The following is a 21,979-nucleotide window of genomic DNA, read 5'->3' as shown; positions in this document are numbered from 1 at the left end:
GATATGAAAAAACTCATAAATCAGGAAAAATGAATAACCAATAAACAAATGAAAAACATAAATTTTACTAAAAAGCAAATAAATACAGTTAAAAATTTATCAAATTAACAATTTTTTTTTTTTTTTAAAGCAACAACTATGTGGCATCAACAAGGCTCCATAAGAATTGGGCACCATGGGGTGCCTGGGTGGCTCCATTGGTTAAGTCACTGACTTCAGCTCAGGTCATGATCCTGGAGTCCTGGGATGGAGTCCCATTATTGGGCTTCCCCTGCTTTGCAAGGAACCTGCTCTCCTCTCCCTCTGCCTCTCTCCCTGCTTGTACATGCTCTCTCTCATCAAATAAATAAATAAAATCTTAAAAAAAAAAAAAAAAAGAGTTGGGCACCCTATGTTCTGCTGTCAGGAATACAAATTGGTCCCACTCCCTAGCAGGGCAATCTAGAAATAACCATGAAAGCCTGAAAAATATGTTGACTCTGATCTGAAATCGATCCTACTAATACGAATTTACCTTAAGGGAAGAAGTGAGAATAAACACCAAAAACTCAGCCTGAAGTACATATATCATTACTCTAATGAACAAACAGGTAACCTGCATTTATGACAAATTACTTTATATCCATATATGGAATACTAAGTAACCCCCCAAAATATAGCTACAAACTTAACTGACACAAAAAGAAGCTCATGACATACTTAAGCAAAAATAAAATTACATACAATGTACAAAGTGAGCACATTAAGATACCCACCAAAAGACAGAAGAAAGGACCAGAAAGTTAACAACTACCTCTAACTGGTAAGGCTGTAAATTACTTTCTCCTTCAGGCTGATCTAATTCTTCTATAAAAGATACACCTGGGCTTAACAACATTAAAAAAAACAAAACTAAACTAACAAATGCTAATTCTTTCAAAATCCTTACTTCTTAATAAAATAAAAAGTCTAAATAAATAAAATTTAAAAAAGAAAAGGGGTGGGGGCAGTGCCTGAGTGGCTCAGTTGATTAAGCCTCTGCCTTTGGCTCAGGTCATGATCTCAGAGTCCTGGGATCCAGCCCCAGGGAGCCTGCTGTCCCCTCCTTCTCTGCCTGCCTCTCTGCCTACTTGTGATCTCTGTCTGTCAAATAAATAAATAAAATCTTAAAAAAAAAAAAATAAAATAAAATAAAAAGCCACGGTTTACAACTTAGTGAGGGGGAAAAGTAGGACCAGGAGGCAGGGGTCATGGATTTTCATTTGAACTCAGGAGGCATCACCTATGGCACTTACTTTTTCTTAACATCTGTTTTCTCTACTATCAAATGGAAAACAGAATATACTATGATCCAACAAGTCACATTTTAATGAATGAGACTTTAAGATCCCTTTCTGCTAAAACATTCAACAGCTATAAATAACATCCATAGTAATTTATTCAGCCATGGAAGAAGACTTTTATTCACTGTATCTTTTTTTAATGCTATAAAACATTTCTTATAAACCCACAGACTATAATACATACATTTCACACGGTGACGCAAGTCTCAAAAATCCCAGAAGTTAAGCTCATTTCTAGCTTATCACAAGAGCTTTTCCCCTACCTAACCTATTATTTTGCACATTTTCAAATTTATGTAAAACTTGAAAGAACAGTAGAATGGATAAGCATCTGTCCTTTATTCTTCACTGGTTAATCTTTTGCTATTTTTGCGTTCTCTCTATATGCACACACCTACCTTCTCTTTTTTTTTTTGGCAGAACTATTTGAAAATAAACTAAAGACATTATTCACTATCTTTTCTTTTATTTTTTAAGGTTGGCTCCATGTCCAGTGTAGAGCCCAACGTGAAGCATGAACTCCCACCCTGAGATCAAGACCTGAGCTAAGATTAAGAGTCCGACACTTGACTGAGCCATCCAAGCACCCCCTTATTGCACCCCCTTATTGACTGACTGATTGATTGACTGAGAGAGGGAGGGGGGGCAGAGAAGGGAGAGAGAGAATCTTAAGCAGGCTCCACACTCAGAGTGGAGCCCAACTTGGGGCTGGATCTCACAACTCTGAGATCATGGCCTGAGCCAAAATCAGGAGTTGGATGCTCAACTAACTGAGTCACTCAGGTGCCCCCATATTCACTATCTTTTAAAGCACTTTTCACTGCATAAAAACTCAACAAAACTGTGTGGGTACTTATTTATCTGATCTCAAGTTGAAAAGGGCCATTAGCCATGAAGGTAAATAAACATTATGGGAGAAAGATCTGCTAACAAAAAGTGGGGAAGGGGGGGCAGGGACAGCAAAAGGGTTAACACTACACTGTTAAAAGAGTATCAAAGAAGTAGTTGATGATTTCTAAAACAAATACTTATTTAGTACCTACTAAGTGCCAGGTACTTCCTAATCTGAAGACTTAATGATAAGCTAAATACACAGTTAAAAAAAAGATAAACTCAGCAACAAAGTAAGGGCACAATGCATAAACATGCATTTCACAAAAGGCAAGTAAAAATAAACACAAGAAAAGGTTTGATCTTAATCTTCTCATAAATTCACAATATACACTGTGTGAAATATCACAAAATATAGTTATATAATAAAAGTAGTTCACTCCAACATTATAAAATTACAGGTCAAACTATGGAGAGAAACCAAATGTCCATTAACTGATGAATGAATAAAGAAGTAGCACAGGGTGCCTCAGTGGCTTAGTCAGTTAAGTGTCTGCATTTGGCTCAGGTCATGATCCTGGGGTCCTGGGATCAAGCCCTGGGTCAGGGTCCCTGCTCAGTGGGCAGTCTGATCCTCCCATTCCCTCTAACCCCCACACCTGCTCTGCTCTGGCTGATGCTCTCTCTCTAATGAATAAATTTAAAAAAAAAAAAAAACCACACAGGTGTGGTATGTATCTACAATGGAATATTACTCAACCATCAAAAATGAAATCTTGCCATTTTCAACCATGTGGATGAAGCTAGCTGGTATTATGCTGAATGAGTAAGTACGAAAAAGACAAATACCATATGATCTCATTCATATATGGAATTTAAGAACAAAACCAGATGAACATATGGGAAGGGGGGAAAGAAAAGAAGGAGAGAGGGAAACAAGTCATAAGTGACTCTTAAGGACAGAGAACAAATTGAGGGTTGATGCAGGGAGGTGGGTGGGGGATGGACTAGGTGGATGAGGGGGTTAAGGAGGGCACTTGTGATAAGCACCAGGTGTTATATGTAAGTGATGAATCAGTGAATTCTGCAGAAACCAGTATTATACCTTATGTTAACTAAAATTTAAATTTTAAAAAAAAGTGCAGGTAATGTTTTTCCTCTGTATTTTCAAGTTTTCCAATGAAACGATTTTTCACATAAATTAGAAAAAAAAATTTATTATCTTTACAAAAATTACAAGCATGGCAATTGCAACTGAATTTAAGGGGATTATTTTAAATTTAATTTAAATTTAACAAAACTGTGGTCACCTTGGGAACCACTGACCACATTTTACAGCCCAGAGAACCGGTACAAAGTGCTTGAGATTCATTCAATAGCAATTTTTCTTTACAGCAGTCCTCAGATTGTTTTCATTTACCAAAAGTCAAAAGTACTGATTAAAAGTCTGGAGCACTAAGTGTGTGGTTTTCAGTTTTGTTTAACAAAATTTTTACTTTCCCATAGCACTAACCTTTAGAGACTGGCATAATCAGACTTTCTTTCGGGCGCTGCGCCTGGCTATGGCTAAATCAACATTACAGACCGACAACTCCACAGGGGAAGAGAACAAATATTTACCTTCTTAGCATCCGCAGAAGACCTCAACCCTTCTGGAAGCGTGTGCACTACAGGTAAGACCGCAGCGCTGACACGCTGGAAATGGGGATCGGAAACCTGCTCCAGACGTGGTCGCTTGGATTCCAGTGAATCATGATCCACGGGGGATGGCCCCGGGTGAAACTGTTCATAGCCAGTTCTCCTTTCTTGAGGCCTAACACATAAAAACGAAAGAAATGCTTGAAAATTGTAAAATGATGCACAACTTCCTGATAACATTCCTGGCTGGACTCTGAAATAAATGAGAAAATTATGCTTACCTTTAAAGTGAACCCCTGCCCCCACTTCCCCCAACCCAGAAGAAGAATATACATAAAGTGCTATTAAACTTCTTTTTTTTTTTTTTAAATTTATTTGACAGAGAGAGAGATCACAAGTAGGCAGAGAGGCAGGCAGAGAGAGAGGAGGATGCAGGCTCCCCGCTGAGCAGAGAGCCCGATGCGGGCCTCGATCCCAGGACCCTGGGATCATGACCTGAGCCCAAGGCAGAGGCTTTAACCCACTGAGCCACCCAGGCGCCCTAAAGTGCTATTAAACTTCTAACCCTAATAGAAAGAAGATTCTTCAGGGGAGTTGGGAGTGGCAGCAGGAAAGTGAAAGACCTAACAAAAGATTTCAATTTGCAGAAAATTTAGAGTTGCTGAGAAATAACCCTAAAATATTTTTTAAAACCTATGCCATGATAATTGAATTTAGTACGATCTTAACTAGAACAGCCACCATTTTGAACCAATGATAAAAACAAGCAGGAAAAAACAAATCTCCCAGCAACTGTACATGGAAACGTAAATGACTTGAGTTGTGATACTAAGACTTAAAAATGAGTCTCTTGAGTGGAAATGTAACATTGCTTTGAAATTCTGACCCCCAAAATACATATTCTGTCTAGCTTCTGCAAGCATTTAAGTGTCTTGAAAGTCAGGAATCTGTCTCTGATCCTTTACATGAAGTACTATACCGGGTACCATGTGTGGGTGTTCATTAATTTCACTTTCCCTTTCCTACCGAAGTATTTACAGAAGGAACATTTTACTCTGTGGCCAAGCTTTAAACAAATGTCTCACAAAACATTTCTCAATGAAAAGGATTATCACTGCGTTTCCTTTTTATTTTTTTTAACTTTTTTTTTTTTTAGGATTTTATTTATTTGACAGACAGAGATCACAATTAGGCAGAGAGGCAGAGAGAGAGGAAGGGAAGCAGGCTCTCTACTGAGCAAAGAGGCCGATGTGGGGCTCGATCCCAGAACCCTAGGATCATGACCTGAGCCAAAGGCAGAGGCTTTAACCTGAGCCACCCAGGCGCCCCAACTTATTTCTTTTTTTAAGAGAGGAGGTTGGGGGGGGGGGGCAGAGAGAGAGGGAGAGAGAATCCCAAGCAGGCTCCACACCCAGCACAGAGTCCAACCCAAGACCATGACCTGGGAAGAAATCGATAGTCAGCTGCCCAACTGACTGAGGCCACCCAACCACCCCATCACTGGGTTTCCTTTTTAGAAGAGATGATGAAATAAACCCTGATGTCTTTAAAATTATATTTCAAAATCTGGGGGCACCAGTTTGGCTCAGTTGGTTAAGTGTCTGCCTTCAGCTCAGGTCATGATCTCAGGGTTCTGGGATCAAGGCCCACATCAGGCTCCCTGCTCAGCGGGGAGCCTGCTTCCCTGTCTCCCCTCTGTCCCCTTCCCTAATTGAGTGTGTGTGCACGTGCGCTCTCTTGGTCTCTCAAAAAAGTATTTTTTAAAAATCTGAAATCTCGTTCAAGACATAAATCCATTATCTTCTTAAAATCCACAACGATGTCGCAAAATATAGTGCAGTAGAAAGCCTCAAGAAGACAAGGATGGCTGCTTTTGCCATTTGTCTTCAATATAGTACTGGGAGTTCTTGTCAGAACATTTCAGCTAGAAAAAGAAATAAAAGGCCTCCAAATCTGAAAGGAAGACATAAAGTATTTCTATTCAGATGACATAATCTCATATGTAGAAAAATATCAAGAATCCACCCAAAGTTAGAGCTCATAAATAAATAAAAGCAAAACTACAGAATACAAATTCAACATGCAAAAATTAGTTGTATTTCTATATACCAGCAATGAACAATGTGAAAATGAAATTAAGAAAACAATTCCAGGGACGCCTGGGTGGCTCAGTCAATTAAATGTCTGCCTTCGGCTCAGGTCATGATCCCAGGGTCCTAGAACTGAGCCCCACATCAGGGTCCTTCCTTGCTTCATGGGGAGCCTGCTTCTCCCTCTGCCTGCCACTCCCCCTGCTTGTGCTCACACACCCTTACCCCCCTGTCAAATAAGTAAATAAATTTAAAAAAAAAAAAGATTTTATTTATTTATTTGAGAGAGAGAGAGAGAGCACACACTAACAGCGGGGAGGAACAGAGGGAGAGGGAGAGGCAGACTCCCTGCTGAGCAGGGAGCCCACTCAACTTGTGGCTTGATCCCAGAATCCTGGAATCATGACGTGAGCTGAAGGCAGGCACTTTACCAACTGAGCCACCCAGGCGCCCCAGAAAAGCTTTTAATATCCAGAATATACAGAAATCCTTCCCACAAATGAAGAATAAAAAGACATCCCCCTTCAAAAAAAAAAAGAAAGAAAGAAAGAAAAAAGAGAGAAGAAAAACCGGCAAAGGATTTGACAGACATTTCTCCAAAGATATACAAATTAACACATGAAAAGATGGTCAACATCATTCATCATTAAGGGAACACAAATCGAAACCACAATGAGGTACCATTTAATACCTAGTAGAGTGGCTTAACTTGTTTTTAAAAAGGGAGGGGGGATAACAAGTGTTTATGAAGATGTGGAAAAATTGGAACCTGGTGCAGTACCCCTGGGGATATAAAACTATATAGCCACTGTGGAAAAATTCTGCAGTTCTTCAAAAAACTGAACACAGAATTACCATATGACACAGCAATCCCACCTGGTGTACGAGGTATATATCCAAAAGGACTGAAAACAAGGACTCTGACACAACGGTACTAAAAATGGACTCAAACAGACACTTGTACACCAGAGTTCAAGCATCCTTCACAACAGCCAAAAGGAAACAACCCTTGTCCACTGACAGACAAACGGGTAAATAAAATGTGGTATATGCTTCATCCAGTGGCCTATTCTGCCACAAAAAGGAATAAAGGTCTGACACATGCCACAATATGGGTGAACCTTAAAAACATTATGCTAAATGAAACAAGCCAGACACAAAAGGACAATTATAAGACTCCACTGATATGGCAAATTCATTGAGAAAGAAAGTGGATTAGAGGTTACCAGGGACTGAGAGTCGAGAGGGGGAGGGGGAATTATTGCCTAATGGGAACAAAGTTTCTCTCTGGGGTAATGAAAATGTTCTGGAAATAGTGGTGATGGTTGCACAACGTGGATGTTTTTAATGCCACTAAACTGGACATTTAAAAATGGTTAAAATGGTAAATTTATGTTACATACATTTTACCACAATAAAAAAGTTCACACACAAATTAATTCTTAGAATCATGATTAATAAAGACTCGCCTAAGAACTAAAGAGAGATCTGAAAGGCTACCACAAAAATTTTATATTAGAAGGTTGCTACTACTTGAAAGGATGATTTACACACTCTTTCACCAGTTAGTCTTTTCCATTCACTCAACTCAGTGGACTCTGACTTAATCCCCCATCGTTTTATCATATTACAAGAGGTCACCACTCACTAAAGAGGTCACCAGCAACGATCTCCTGATACTGAAAGCAAGGGAGTATTTTTAGACATATGCTGACCCGTCTGCTACATCTTATCCCTTACTCACTCCCTCCCTTCCTGAAACTCTTCCGCCTCTCGGTTTCCAAGACACTGTCTGCCCTGCTTGTCATGGTCTAACATATAACAATCTTCTGGGGCACACACAGCAGTTTTCCATGGGGAAGCACAGATCATTTTAAAACAGTTAATTTCCAGATATTCCGAGCTTCCTGATCCACTCTTTACCTACACTGACTTGCTGCATAACAGACCTGAAGCTCTCCCCTCTGCTTCTCCCACAACTGCCCTTCTCTCGCGTGCACACCCAAAAAGCTTCCGGCTCAGCCTTCTTGGACCTGCCACTGGAGCACTGACCCCCAAGTGTAAATACCACCAGGGCTGCAAAGAAACAAATCCTTTCTGCAAGCCAACGGTTCCCAAATGTGTGCTTTCAACAAAGTTGAAGAAGCTCAGTTGTTAACATTTTTGCCTTAGATAAATATGTGATTTAGGGTATACCCTTCACGAGAAATTGTTTTTGTGAGTAAAGTTTCATGGTACCTTCATAAGAATAAAACAGAAGAACAGAGTAAACAGCCCTGTCTATCTCATTAATGCATGGATGCATTTCCATGAAATTTTACTTATATTTGATAAATTTCTCATTTTCTTTTTCTTTAAGATCTTATTTATTTGTCAGAGAGAGAGACAGAGAGAGCGAGAGCGCACAAGCAGGGAGAGCAAGAGGCAGAGGGAGAAGTGGGCTCCCAGCAGGACTCAATCCCAGGACCCGGAGATCAAGACCCGAGCCAAAGGCAGATGCTTAACCGACTGAGCCACCCAGGCGTCCCATGTTTCTCATTTTCTTAAATGATTGCTGTTCTGATCAATCTTGTAATAATAATTATATTTCAATGGCATACATATAAATGTACCAAGTTTTTTATCTTCTTTTAGAAACAGATCCTTCTACTTATTTTTTTTTGGTAAAACAGGAGATGGGCTGATCAATAAATGACTCTCAACAATCAAAATGAATCACATTAGGATATATTCTGTGGAAAAAAAAAATCAACAAATGAGTTCCAAGGAAAAAAGGAACAAAATAAGAAGTTCTGCCAGGGACAAGTTTGTTCATATACAGTATCATTTTAAGCAGATGAGCCCAGCCAATCACTACGGTAGTTAGATTCCATCAGATAAGCTTAAAGTGTCTTGCAGCAGTTTTGCTTTAAAACAGCAATATACTTTCCAGATGACAAATTATCTTCACCTTTTAAGACGTATGAAAAACTTCTGATGTCAACTTAAAAATGTGTAATATATCTTTTGAGAAACACGCAAATAGCCAGTTTGAAGACCACTATTTCAAAATCATTTTCCTTCCTTTCTTTCTTTCTTTCTTTCTTTCTTTCTCCTTCAGAGGTTTCTGCCTCATGGTATCTTTAGATGTTGGGGACCCTCTGGGTTCATCTTTAAACTCTGGTTCTTCTCATTTTCCGCCCTCCCGGGATCACACGTACCAATCTGGGTCCTCCCCTGAGCATGATGGATACATCTCCATCTGGAAGTTTCACAGGAACCTCAAACTTAACTCTAACCAAACTCAAGCTTTCCTTCCCTCGCTGCTCTTTCTTCAATCTCTAGCCCAGTGTCACGGCAATGGAACCAACAGCCATCCAGCAAGCTGGAAACCTAACGTTCATCCGGGTCTCCTCCGTTGCCTTTGCCAACTGCCAGGACTTGGCGGCCTCACCTCCTGACTCCAGCCTGTCTTGTCTCAAACTCCATTTCACCACCATACCTTATGCCCGCACTCTTTCTCTTTCGGGTCTCTCATATATTCTCTCTGCTTCTAGTCTATCCACTTCAAATTCATTCCCCACAGAGCAGCCAGAGGTCATCTATCAGACCAGATAGATAGTTTCATCTATCAGAAACAAGGATCCAGCATTAGACTAAAGCCCCAGCCCAGCCCCTCAACAAAGCACTCAGAATGAGGACCACTGCTGGTCTGCAAGAAAATTGTGTGTGAAATATCTATAAGCAAATGCAATCCTCTGGTACACAGGGCCTGGCCAACTGCCCAAGAGGGATTTCAGCCCTCAGTTGTCCCCTCAACCTACAAAAGTTAACTTCTAAGTATCACATTTCACCTCTAGTGAATCTGCCCATGAGATTTACCCAAGCCAGAAGGTAGAATACACCCAGTGCAAAAGAACATAAGGCTAAAAGAACACAGGACAATTAAGACAAACACTGAGTACAGAAAGTTCTCTTTCCATCAAGAAATCAGGCTAGGGATACCTGGGTGGCTCAGTCATTTAAGTGTATGTCTTCGGCTCAGGTTATGGTCTTGAGGTCCTGGGATCGAGCCCCAGGTTAGGCTCCCCACTCAGCAGGGAGTCTGCCTGTCCCTCTCCCTCTGCCCTATCCCTCACTAGTGCTCGTTCTCTCTCTCTTTCTCTCTCTCTCAAATAAATAAAATCTTTAAAAAAGAAAAAAGAAATCAGGCTATTTCTCATTTCAGCTTGCCCATCCTTTTTAGAAGACCAAAACTACTCATGGATAAATAAATGTATAATTTAACATTTAAAATCTCAAAAACAAATGCAATTTTATATTGGAATCCTGGGGGAGTTAAGCATGAAATCTGCATTTTAAATGAACATACTGCCTTTTAAAAACCAACACCAGTGGAAAGGTACTGCCACTTTGGAAAAACAGTCTAGTCATTTCTCAAATGGCAAACAGAGAACTATCATATGATAAAGCAATTCTACTCCTAGGCATATTCCCAAGAGAAAGGAAAATCCATGGCTACATAAAAATGTGTGCATGAATGTTCCTACCAGCATTATTCTTAACAGTCAAAAAATGAAAACTCAAGTATCTATCAACTGATGAATAGATAAATGAGGTATAAAAAAAAACAAACATCAGATTTTCGTACCAAAAAATTTCTGTAGACTTTAAACTTAGAAGTTCTTATATTTTACTGACTTCCATGACCTCCTAATACCACCTTAAATATGTTTAAAATGAATTAAAGTTATTAGTTGGGTATTTTTAACTGTAATATACCTATACCTTATCATTTTAATTTTAAAGAAGAGATAACCCTCATTTCGGGGGAATATGTCATAAGGTTCATAGCTATTCAAGAACAGTGATCCACAAACATCATCTATAATTACATCAACCGGTTTTATTTATGCCTAGCTATGGAAGGCTATTCTCTGAAACTAAATTTAATTCACCTAAATTTTCAAATTTACCAGCATGATTTGGCTTCTCTTGTTGCTCAAAGGAAAACCAATTATCTGAGTATTTCAGTGAGTTTTTTATAATATCTAAAATGACCTCAACTATTCTGCATCTTTTCTTTTTTTTTTTTTTTAAGATTTTGTTTATTTGACACAGAGAGAGACAGCAAAAGAGGGAACAAAAGCAGGGGAAGTGGAAGAGGGAGAAGATGTGGGGCTCTTAATCCCAGGACCCTGGGATCATGACCCAAGCCGAAGGCAGATGCCTAACAACTGATCCACCCACATACCCCAAATAAATAAATAAAATCTTAAAAAAAAAAGATAGGAATTTTTTTATTAACCTAACAATTCAAGTCACCCCTGAAGCAAAAAATACATTATGTGTTAATAAAATACAAAAAAAAAAATAAATAAATAAAACTAAAGGCAAAAAAAAAAAAAAGTAGTAGTATTAAATCACTCCAGGCGCACTCTTCAAGTGCATATCTTTAAACGGTCTCCCAGTATCTACATTACCTCTAGGTCCTGTTTTATCATTTTTCACTATCAAGATTTGCTACTGATGTTCAGTGATGGAACCATAATTCATCTAGGTGCCTCACACAGACTTTTCACCCAAGGAGGTATGCAGCTTTACTAGTCCTTTCACCATGGCTTCCATTTATTGGCTGAATTCCATCACCTAGAAATTCTTCAAGAAGTTTTAGATGATCAGTGCTTTCATGTCTAAAACTGTGTGCCTGTTGCTTTCGTTCTTAAAATTAAGTGACATATAATATTCTTAAGATCTCAATGTCTTTTTCTAGCTACTGCTCTACTATCTTCTATCACTGCAGTAGCTTAAAGCCAGACTCTTTTTCCTCCCTGTCAAGAATTTTTTTTTTGCTTCCTGGATTCCTGATTCTTTCACTTACCCTTGAACTTTAAGAACTGAACCAGGATCTGTCTTAGCGTCGATAATTCTGTATAAGTGATCCCTGGAGCAAGATAAGCCCCATCAGTCTGCAGAGCTCTTCCTTCACTTTACCAAAAGGAAAAAAAAAAAGCCTTCTTCTTAAATTATGAATATTATTTCCTTTCCTTTACAGGTTCTCCACCTCAGAAACACATGGTCTTATGATATGTTGGATGATTTTAATTTATCCTCCATATTTACCAACTTCTTTCTAATGGCGTTCATTTTTATGCTTCTGCACCACTCCGATTATCTCCAGACTTTCTTACAAGACAAAAGTCTAAATTTTAGCCACACCTGTTTCATTCCTCTATCTTATTTTATATATTGAATTTATAGCAGTGAGCTTGGGCGCACTGGAATGTCCAATCTTTCATTTTATCTAATTGGGTTGCCTTGTACCTTTTAAAGACCCTATTATTAATTTTACTTCTCCTGTAGCACATAGCACTGAGGGGGAGCAAGTTCTTCAGTTTTCATCCTCTACCCAATGGGGTCTTTATTTTTCACACTCTGTATTGCTTTCTTTAATTTTCTTTTCCAGGCATGTCTTTGCCCCATTCCTAGCATCGTTACTGTACTGCTCGGGTACACCATGTGCAGCCCTACTCAGATTTTCTCTTTGGTGTAGAATGGGGGGGTTTTCCTTTGTGGGGCATTTGTCTATAGACAGAGGACTGGGTTTGGCTTTCTATATTTTTCTATAGCCTGAGGGAACAGGGAAATGGGGCAAAGGAGAGGGAAATTTGGCTGGGGCTATGATAGCCTTTGTTGAGGATCCTGGTTTCCTCTACAAGCTAGACACGTAACCACTCATGAGGGCTCTGGCTCATCACTTTGGAAAAAAGCACAGCACGCCTGCCCTTCCTGCAAGATGGCACAACAGGATTCCCAAGCAAACAACTCATCACCACTACACCCTCACCATGTATGTTTTTCTCAAATCCAAGAGTATTTATGAGAAACCCTGGGATTTTACTGACCCTCTTTCTTCCTCTTTCTTCCTTCAATACTTCCTTTTCTTCCTTCAATACTACTTCTTTGAGAGAATTAGAAACTAGGAGGCCACGTCATGCAAGATTCTTCTAAGTCCTTTCTTGAGTGCCACTTTTCCGAGTTTATAGCAGTGTGGCTGTATGCCTTTCCTTCTCTATACAGGGTGATTTTTGGTCATTTTTTGAAGAGTTATTTTTGTATGTTTGCTAGATATTATGGAGGAGAGTGACCTCAATTCTCTCCACAACATTCACCAAAAAATGTATTTTATAATAATTTTAAACACAGCCAAATAATTTCAATCCTTTTATCATCTTCAAACCTGAACAGTAAACATATTTTTAAAATAGAAAATCACATTCTTTATAAAAGTGCTAAAACAAGAAACCCAAAAAGGCCACTTAATAAAAGGAGCTATTATATTTCAAAATACTTTAAGAGCAAAGTTGGGGTAAGAGAGAGCAGAGATGTAAGGACATTGGGGAAAATGAATGTCTACCATGAACAGGGCCAACAACTCCTCTCCTTTGAGGACACTGCCATTACTATTCTCAAAAGTACAAGTGAGAAAACTAAGGTTTGAGGAGTCTGCATCAGTAATTTGCAACCCTAGCTGCCAATGAGAATGACCTGGGAAACTCCAGACATACGCGGACGCCTACCACTCCCTGCCCAATCCCAGGAACTGATTTAAATTCTTCTGAGATGGGGCTTGGGCATCAAGTTTAAAAACCAAGGTGGTTCTATCATGCAGCCTAAATTAAGAACACATTTATACACACGACCAAGATTACAAGCTGACCAGGATCGCAACCTAGGTCTACCTGACTTCCCACTGCACAGCAGAACTATGAACTCTGGAAACAAGATCTAAGAGGTGTTGTTTTTTTTTTAACTATTATGGTAACTACTCCAAAAGATCAACAAACATAAAAGAGCTCAAAATGTAAACGATAAATGACCCGTCATGGCTTGGTTATACAATTATAAAACATAAAAACCACGTTAAACCCAATGGCACACCTGTGAAGTACACACACACACACTTGAGAAGCTCTGTCCCAGACGGAAACACAAAAGAGAGCCATTACCTGTCAGAACCCGGGTGAAATTCTGAGAGCAGGGAGGGTCGTCTGCGAAGCTGCTGCTGCTGCTGCAGGAGCTGTGATGCCTGGCTGACTTCAAGATGAGAAGAACGATAATCAGGGACTGCAAATTCCTAGTATTAAAACAATCATACATTACTTATTAGCCAAAAAGTGAAAAGCGTCATGAAATTAAACCACGTATAAATGCACAGAGGCAGTTACGGGCCACTAAGTATGGAAGGAAACAGCAATGATGATTTCCACCTTTCACTGGTCTAATTCGTCCCCATCAACCTAAAACAATCAACATTTTAACTGAGTATTGTTCAAAAGAATTCAAAATGAAATTTGGTGTTCAGTCTGTAGTTGACTCATTCTCCTAAGAAACATGCATTACAGTAACTTCCCATCTATATTATTCAAGCAGTTAAGATCTCAAACTCATGTGTTCAATATGAAATCCTAAAAAGCGCTCCAACCTTAAATTCAAAATGGGTGAGCAGGAAGGGCCACAGAAGCCACTGAGTTAAATCCATGTATATCGGGGGCGCCTGGGTGGCTCAGTGAATTAAGCCTCTGCCTTCGGCTCAGGTCATGGTCTCAGGGCCCTGGGATCCAGCCCCGCATCGGGCTCTCTGCTCGGCAGGGAACCTGCTTCCCCCTCTCTCTGTGCCTGCCTCTCTGCCTACTTGTGATCTCTGTCTGTTAAATAAGTAAACAAAAATCTTAAAAAAAAAAAACATGTATATCTACAAATGAAGAGAAAGAAGTCCAGAGCCTCAACCTGCTAGTTCAATGTAATAGTTTCTCCACCATTCCAGGTGGGCGTTTTTAATGTTTGTTCTTCATACTTCTGACTTTCTGTTGAAAAGACAAAAGCTTCTTTTCAAAAGAAATCTATTAACATTAACAATCATAAACAGATACTTATACTTAGAACCACCAAATAACCCAGGAATTCTCCTACGTATACACATGAGGTAATTAAAAGCATATGTTCACACACAAAACTTGGGATACAAATTTTCAAAGCAGTGTTATTCACGATAGCCAAAAAGCAGGAAGAATCCAAATGCCCAGTGACTCACAATGGATAAACAAAATGTGGTGTATCTATACAATGGGATGTTAGTCAATCCTAACAAGGAGTGAAGTACGGTAGAACCCAGATGAACCTAGAAAACATAATGCTAACTAACTAGAGAAATAAAAGACCACATATTTTATGATTCCAGTTATATACACCGGGTCTATAAGAAACAAATCGACAGAGACAGAAAGTAGATTAGCTTTTGCCAGGGAATGGAGGGAAGACAGGAATTGGGATTAACTAGTATGAGGTATTTTATTTTGGATGACAGAAAAATTCTGGAAGGGGTGCCTGAGTGGCTCAGTCAGTTAAATGTCTGCCTTTGATTCAGGTCATAATCCCAGAGTCCTGGGATTGAAACCCTGCATCAGGCTCCCTGCTCAGCAGGGGAGTGTGCTTCTCCCCCTCCCTGTGCCCCTCCCTGTGCCCCTCCCTCTCCATGTGCTCTCCTCTTACTCACTCACCACTCAATAAAATCCTTAAAAAAAAAAAAAGTTTTGGAATTAGATAATGGTAATGGATGCCCAACACCGTGAATATACTAGAAGCTATTATATTATGCACTTTAAAATGGTGACGGTTTTTTTTTTTTAAAAGATTTTATTTATTTATTTGACAGAGAGACAGACAGCAAAAAAAGAAACATAAGCAGGGGGAATGAGAGAGGGGAAACAGGCTTCCCACCGAGTAGGGAGCCAGTTGTAGGGCTTAATCCCAGGACCCTGGGATCATGACCTAAGCTGAAGGCAGATGCTTAATCAAATGAGCCACCCAGCCGCCCCAAAAAGGTGAGTTTTATATGAATAGTATGTCAACAAAAAAATTTTTTAATCATAAACAGAATAAAACTGAGCAGTAAAGACTGAAACAAGGAACGGATAAGAAGAGGTAGAGAGCCCACATAACAGTAAAACATAATTTTACGTAGTCTAAGAAAAAATATCAGATACAAAGTTGGAAACATAATCAAGAAACACTAAACACTAAAGAAAACTCAAACCCCATTTTTTTAAAATATTTTATTTATTTGAGAGAGAGAACATGAGCACCAGGAAGGGCAGAGGGACAAGTAGACTGCCCCCTAAGCAGGGAACCCAACAAGGGGCTCAATCCCAGGGCCCCAAGATGACGTGAGCTGAAGGAAGATGCTTAACGGACTGAGCGGCCCAGATGCCCCAAGTCAGAACCACTTTTTAAAAAGCACCATATGGAAGCCTGGGTGGCTCAGTGGGTTAAGCCTCTGCCTTCGGCTCAGGTCATGATCCCAGGGTCCTGAGACTGAGCCCCACATCGGGCTCTCTGCTTGCTAGGGAGCCTGCTTCCTCCTCTCTCTCTCTGCCTGCCTCTCTGCCTTCTTGTGATCTCTGTCAGTCAAATAAATAAATAAAGATTTAAAAAAATAAAAATTAAAAAAATTAAAAATTAAAAAGCACCATAACTCACTCAAAAAAGAATTCACATCCAAAGAAATAGATAAAAGACTAAGTAAAAAAGACACAAGTATAAATTATATCCCCCAAAAAGGGACCAAATAACATTCTAAGAAATAAAAAGTTGATCGATAAAATTAAGCAATAGTAGAACAGAACAGGTGAAGAGGAAGCGAAAACAAAGACAGAACAGAGGCATTCTCTTATAACACAGTGAAGCACAGAGCAACAGAAATTAGAGAAGAAACATTAAAAATGGGGCTAGATTAAACCGTTCCGACCTCCCATACCCACAGGTGAAGAGACAATATTCTAAGAAAGAACGGCATTTCTCAGAAGTTAGAAAAGACAAAGTCCTTGCATTTAAAAGGGCATAAGAGAAAAGCTGGGGATAGTTTAAAAATTAATTCATCACACTGGATGGACACAACAAAAATTTCAGACAAGCAAGGATAGAAAGAAAATTTGACTAGGTGTCATAAGAAATAGGAAACAGGTTTCCTACAAAGTAACAAGGATCGTAAAAAACAGTCTTTTCATCCACAACATTATATAGAAGGAAACAGACCAGAGAAAAACAACTTCAGAGAGACACAACTTTGAACCCACAAATTCAATAACCAAACCATCTCAAATTTTAGGACTACAAACTTTTCAGAATTCAAGGACTCCGAAAATGTACCAACCACAGACTCTCTGAAAGAATCTCTAAATAATGGACTATCCAGAAAGACAGACTGAGAATAAGTAGTGAAATGAAACAAACACCAGGGCATGCAGGTTCCAGCTGTGAATATGTAACTGTCCAGAATGATATTCCCACAGTAAACAGCCAAAAAAGTGAACAAAATGTAGTTAACTATCTTCAGACACTGGAAAACAGGCTGCACAGGTCTCAGTCTCTGAGAAAAATCACAGAAAGAGGGGTGAGTCCTGCTACACTGCAAGCTTTCTGCCTGGAGGCAATTTCCACACTGCATCCCTGGGAAAGGAATCCAAACAGCGCCCTGTACTCTCATTCCCTCAAGAAGCAATCACAGTAGTTTGATAAAGCCACATGGAGAGCATTTCTGGAGACCTTCTGAAGAGAGGGAATCACATACAGAAAGATTTCCGGAAATGTGAACTTGGGCTCTCCTAGGTCATTGGCTGAATTCCAATCTGCAAGTGCATAGGAGAGCACAGCTCAGTCCTAAACATCTCTGGTTGTTCTTAGAAAGAACACTTTGAAGGAACTGTAAAACAATTCCCAGAGCTTACACTGGGCCAGAACTCATTCAAATTTCCTCCAGCCAGCAGGAAGAAACCTCAGTGAATACATGAGATAATCACTAAATACCCCGGAGGAGAAAAGTTTAGATGTGGAGGACAAATAAGACTTAGAATAAAGACTTCTCTCGACTCACCCTTAAAGAGTTTAAAACTAAACCTCAAAAGTTAACTGCCTACCAGAAGGAATCTAACTTTCTTTAAAGGAATACAACAAAACGCAGTACTAAAATGTATAAAATTCACAATGTTCCTATTCCACTCAAAAATTTAAAAAATCCAATGTCTGTAATGAAAATTTCCCTAGATAAAATTAAAAATAGGTTGGAAACTGCAGAAGAAAAAAAAACAGAAAAAATAAAAGGAATAGAGGTCCGGTGATCTGTAGGATTAATATTAAATACCAGTCACTGGTGTTTCAGGGGAAAAAAAAAAAAACAAAAAAACCCTAGTGGGAGAGGAGACAGAAAAACATATCTAAAGAAATAAAGGCTGAAAATTGCCCAAATTTTATGAAAATTATAAATCCACAGAAGCATGAAGTTCAGTGAATGTCAAAGACAATAACATATACATTCAAAAGGTACAACAGGGGCACCTGGGTGGCTCAGTGGGTTAAAGCCTCTGCCTTCGGCTCAGGTCATGATCCCAGGGTCCTGGAATCAAGCCCCCCATCGGGCTTTCTGCTCAGCAGGGAGCCTGCTTCCCCTGCCCCCACCTGCCTCTCTGCCTACTTGTGGTCTCTGTCTGTCAAATTTAAAAAAAAAAAAGCTTAAAAAAAAAAAAAAAAAGGCACAACAAAGGCACATCATAATCAGATTGCTGAAAACAAGTGATAAAGAGAAAATCTTAAAAGTAACCAAAGAGGGGAAAAGATACTTACATATAAATAAAGATAAGAATGACCAAAGACTACTGGTTAGAAACCATACACGCCAGAATACAACAAACGGCATCTTTTAAGGTGCTGAGCCATAACTTAGAATCCTATATCAAGTAAAAATATTCTTTAAAAATCAAGCAGAAGGGGTACCTGGGTGGCTCAGTGGGTTAAAGCCTCTGCCTTCAGCTCAGGTCATGATCCCAGGGTCCTGGGATTGAGCCCCGCATGGGGCTCTCTGCTCAGCAGGGAGCCTGCTTCCCTCTCTCTCTCTCTCTCTCTGCCTACTTGTGATCTCTGTTTGTCAAAAAAAATAAATAAATAAAAATAAATAAATAAATAAAATAAAAATCAAGCTGAGGGTGTGTAAACCTGGCGATTCACAAACCTGTACCCCTGGGGCTAATAATACATTATATGTTTATTAAAAATTTTTAAAAATTATTTAAAAAAAAAAAACAAAAACAAGCTGAGGGACCCCTGGGTGGCTGCTGGTTAAGCACCTGCCTTCGGCTCAGGTCATGATCCCTCGGTCCTGGGATCAACCCCCCACCATCGTGTCCCTTGCTCAGCAGGGAGTCGTCTTCTCCCTTTGCCCCTCCTCCTACTATGTGCTCTCTCTCTCTCTCTCAAATAAATAAATAAAATCTTAAAAAAAAAAAAAATCAAGCTGAAAGGGCACCTGGATGGCTCAGTTGGTTAAGCCTCTGGCTCAGGTGGTGATCCTGGAGTTATCGGGTCCCTGCCCAGCGGGGAGTCTGCTTCTTCCTCTGGCCCTTCCCCCTCTCATGCTCTCTCTCTCATTCCCTCTCAAATAGATAAATAAAATCTTTAAGAAAAAAATCAAGCTGAAATAAACTATTTCAGATAAATAAAACGTGACAGTACACTGCCAAAAGACCTGCACTAAGAGAAATGATGTTTTTCAGGCATTTTTGCCTGAATAGTATCAAAAGTAGTATCAAAAGGAAACTTGAATAGGGCGCCTGGGTGGCTCAATGGGTTAAGCCGCTGCCTTCAGCTCAGGTCATGATCTCAGCGTCCTGGGATCAAGCCCCGCACTGGGCTCTCTGCTCAGCGGGGAGCCTGCTTCCTCCTCTCTCTCTGCCTGCCTCTCTGCCTACTTGTGATCTCTGTCTGTCAAATAAATAAATAAAATCTTTTTTTAAAAAAGTAAATAAATAAAAAATTAAAAATTAAAAAAAAAAAGAAAACTTGAATATACACAAAGCAGTAAAAGATTCCAGAAATGTTATATATGTGGGCACTTAGAGAAGAACAAATAATAAAGAGCAGAAATCAATAAAATAGAAAAGAAATGGTGAAGATGGATGAAACCAAAGTTATTCTCAGAATAGAATCAATTAAATTGATGAACCCCTAGGCTAGACTAATAAAGAAAAAAAGGAAGTGAAAAACACTATCAACCTTAGGAATGATATCACAACAGATCTCAAAGACACTTAAAAGATAAAGGGAATAGTATGACAACTTACATAATTTATTGAACAAAACTTCGCCAAACTGACTCAATAAAAAATAATAATCTGAATTATAGCTATTAAAGAAACTGAATTCATAATTTAAATTCTTCACACAGGGGCGCCTGGGTGGCTCAGTGGGTTAAGCTGCTGCCTTCGGCTCAGGTCGTGGTCTCAGGGTCCTGGGATCGAGCCCCACATCGGGCTCTCTGCTCAGCAGTGAGCCTACTTCCTCCTCTCTCTCTGCCTGCCTCTCTACCTGCTTGTGATCTCTCTCTGTCAAATAAATAAATAAAAATCTTTAAAAAAAATAATAAAAATAAATAAATAAATAAATTCTTCACACAAAGAAAATTCTAGGCCCTGGTGACTTCATTGAAACATTTTATCAAACTTCTAAGGAAGAAAAAATACTAATCCTACACAAACTCTTTAAGAAAATATAGGAGGAAGAAACACTTCCCAAGCTAACAACGTTCTTTTTTTTTACTGAAGCATAATCAGCATACAATGTTATATTAGTTTCGGGTGTACAACATATTGATTTGACAATTCTAGACATTACTCAATGCTTCCCCTGACAAGTGTAGTCATCGGCTGCTAACAACATTCTTAATGGTCAAAGACTGAATGCCTTCCTCTTAAGATGAGAAATAAGTCAAGAATGTCACTCACCTCTTCAACACTTTTACAAGCAATGAAAGCCAGTACAATAAAGAAGAAAAGAGAAAAGACATCCAGTTTGGAAAGGTACAAGCAAAATTCTTTATTCTCAAATTACAGGATCATCTACATAGAAAATCTTATGGAGGGGCACCTGGGTGGCTCAATGGGTTAAGCCTCTGCCTTAACTTAAGCCTCTGACTTAACTGCCTCTGCTCAGGTCATGACCCCAAGGTCCTGGGATTGAGCCCCACCTACATCAGGCTCTCTGCTAGGCAGAGAGCCTGCTTCCCGCTCCCCCCCCCACCGCCTGCCTCTCTGCCTACTTGTGATCTCTGTCAAATAAGTAAAATCTTAAAAAAAAAAAAAAAACTCAGGGCACCGGGGTGGCTCAGTGGGTTAAGCCTCTGCCTTGGGCTCAGGTCATGATCCCGGGGTCCTAGGATCAAGCCCGGCATCCGGCTCTCTGCTTGGTGGGGAGCCTGCTTCCCCCTCTCTCTCTGCCTGCCTCTCTGCCTACTTGTGGTCTCTTTCTCTCTGTCAAACAAATTAAAAATTTAAAAAAAAAAAAACTTAGGAAATCTATAAAAAAGCAACTAAAGTAACAAGGTTGCAGGACACAAGATAAATAGACATAGTAGCAATGAACTGAAAATTAAAATTCCAAAACCAATACATTTATAATACATTTTTGCATCAAAAATATGAAATATTGGGACACCTGTGTGGCTCAGTCAGTTAAGCATCTGCCTTCGGCTCAGGTCATGATCTTGGGGTCCTGGGATCAAGCCCAACATCAGGGTCCCTGCTCAGGAGGAAGTCTGCTTCTCTTACTCCCTCTTCCTTTGCCTCTCCCCCCTCTTGCTCTCAAATAAAATCTTTTAAAAAAAATATGAAACATTTAGGAACAAATCCAACAAAAGATGTATACGACCTGCACACTAAAAACTACAAAACATTATTGAGAAAAATTAATGAAGACCAAAATAAATGCACTTATACTACGTTCCTGGACCAGAAAAATTAAGGTTGTTATGTTGTCAATTCTCTCCCCAATTTATCTCTAGACTCAATACAAAGCCAATCAGAATCCCAGCAAGGGGCACCTAGGTTAAGTTAAGCAACGACTCCTGGTTTGGGCTCAAGTTGTGGTATCAGGGTCAGGAGCAGAATCTGCTTCTGACTCTCTCTGTCTCCCTCTGCCCCTTCCCCCCCAAAATAAACAGATCTTTAAAAAAAAAATAAGTAAGTCTTTTTGTAGAAACTGACAAGCTGATTTTAAAGTGTAGAGAGAAATGTT

At 39.5% G+C, this 21,979-nt stretch overlaps 1 protein-coding gene across 4 annotated transcripts in view; it reads right to left on the bottom strand.

The window, feature by feature from the left end:
• Positions 1-21,979, bottom strand: part of LOC111139473 (nuclear receptor corepressor 1) — a 154,158-nt gene that overhangs the window by 109,006 nt on the left and 23,173 nt on the right. For all 4 annotated transcript variants that reach the window (XM_022491737.1, XM_022491738.1, XM_022491740.1 and 1 more), the window contains exons 3-4: positions 13,870-13,997; positions 3,774-3,966 (exon numbers count right to left, since the gene is read on the bottom strand). In XM_022491737.1, coding sequence (XP_022347445.1) covers positions 3,774-3,966; positions 13,870-13,997 — 321 coding nt within the window. The remainder of the gene's footprint in view (positions 1-3,773; positions 3,967-13,869; positions 13,998-21,979) is intronic.

Source organism: Enhydra lutris, unplaced genomic scaffold (assembly GCF_002288905.1).
Source record: "Enhydra lutris kenyoni isolate GAN:26980312 unplaced genomic scaffold, ASM228890v2 scaffoldscaffold109, whole genome shotgun sequence".
In the NCBI taxonomy this organism is placed as follows: Eukaryota; Metazoa; Chordata; class Mammalia; order Carnivora; family Mustelidae; genus Enhydra; species Enhydra lutris.
This window is presented reverse-complemented; position numbering and strand designations above follow the sequence as displayed.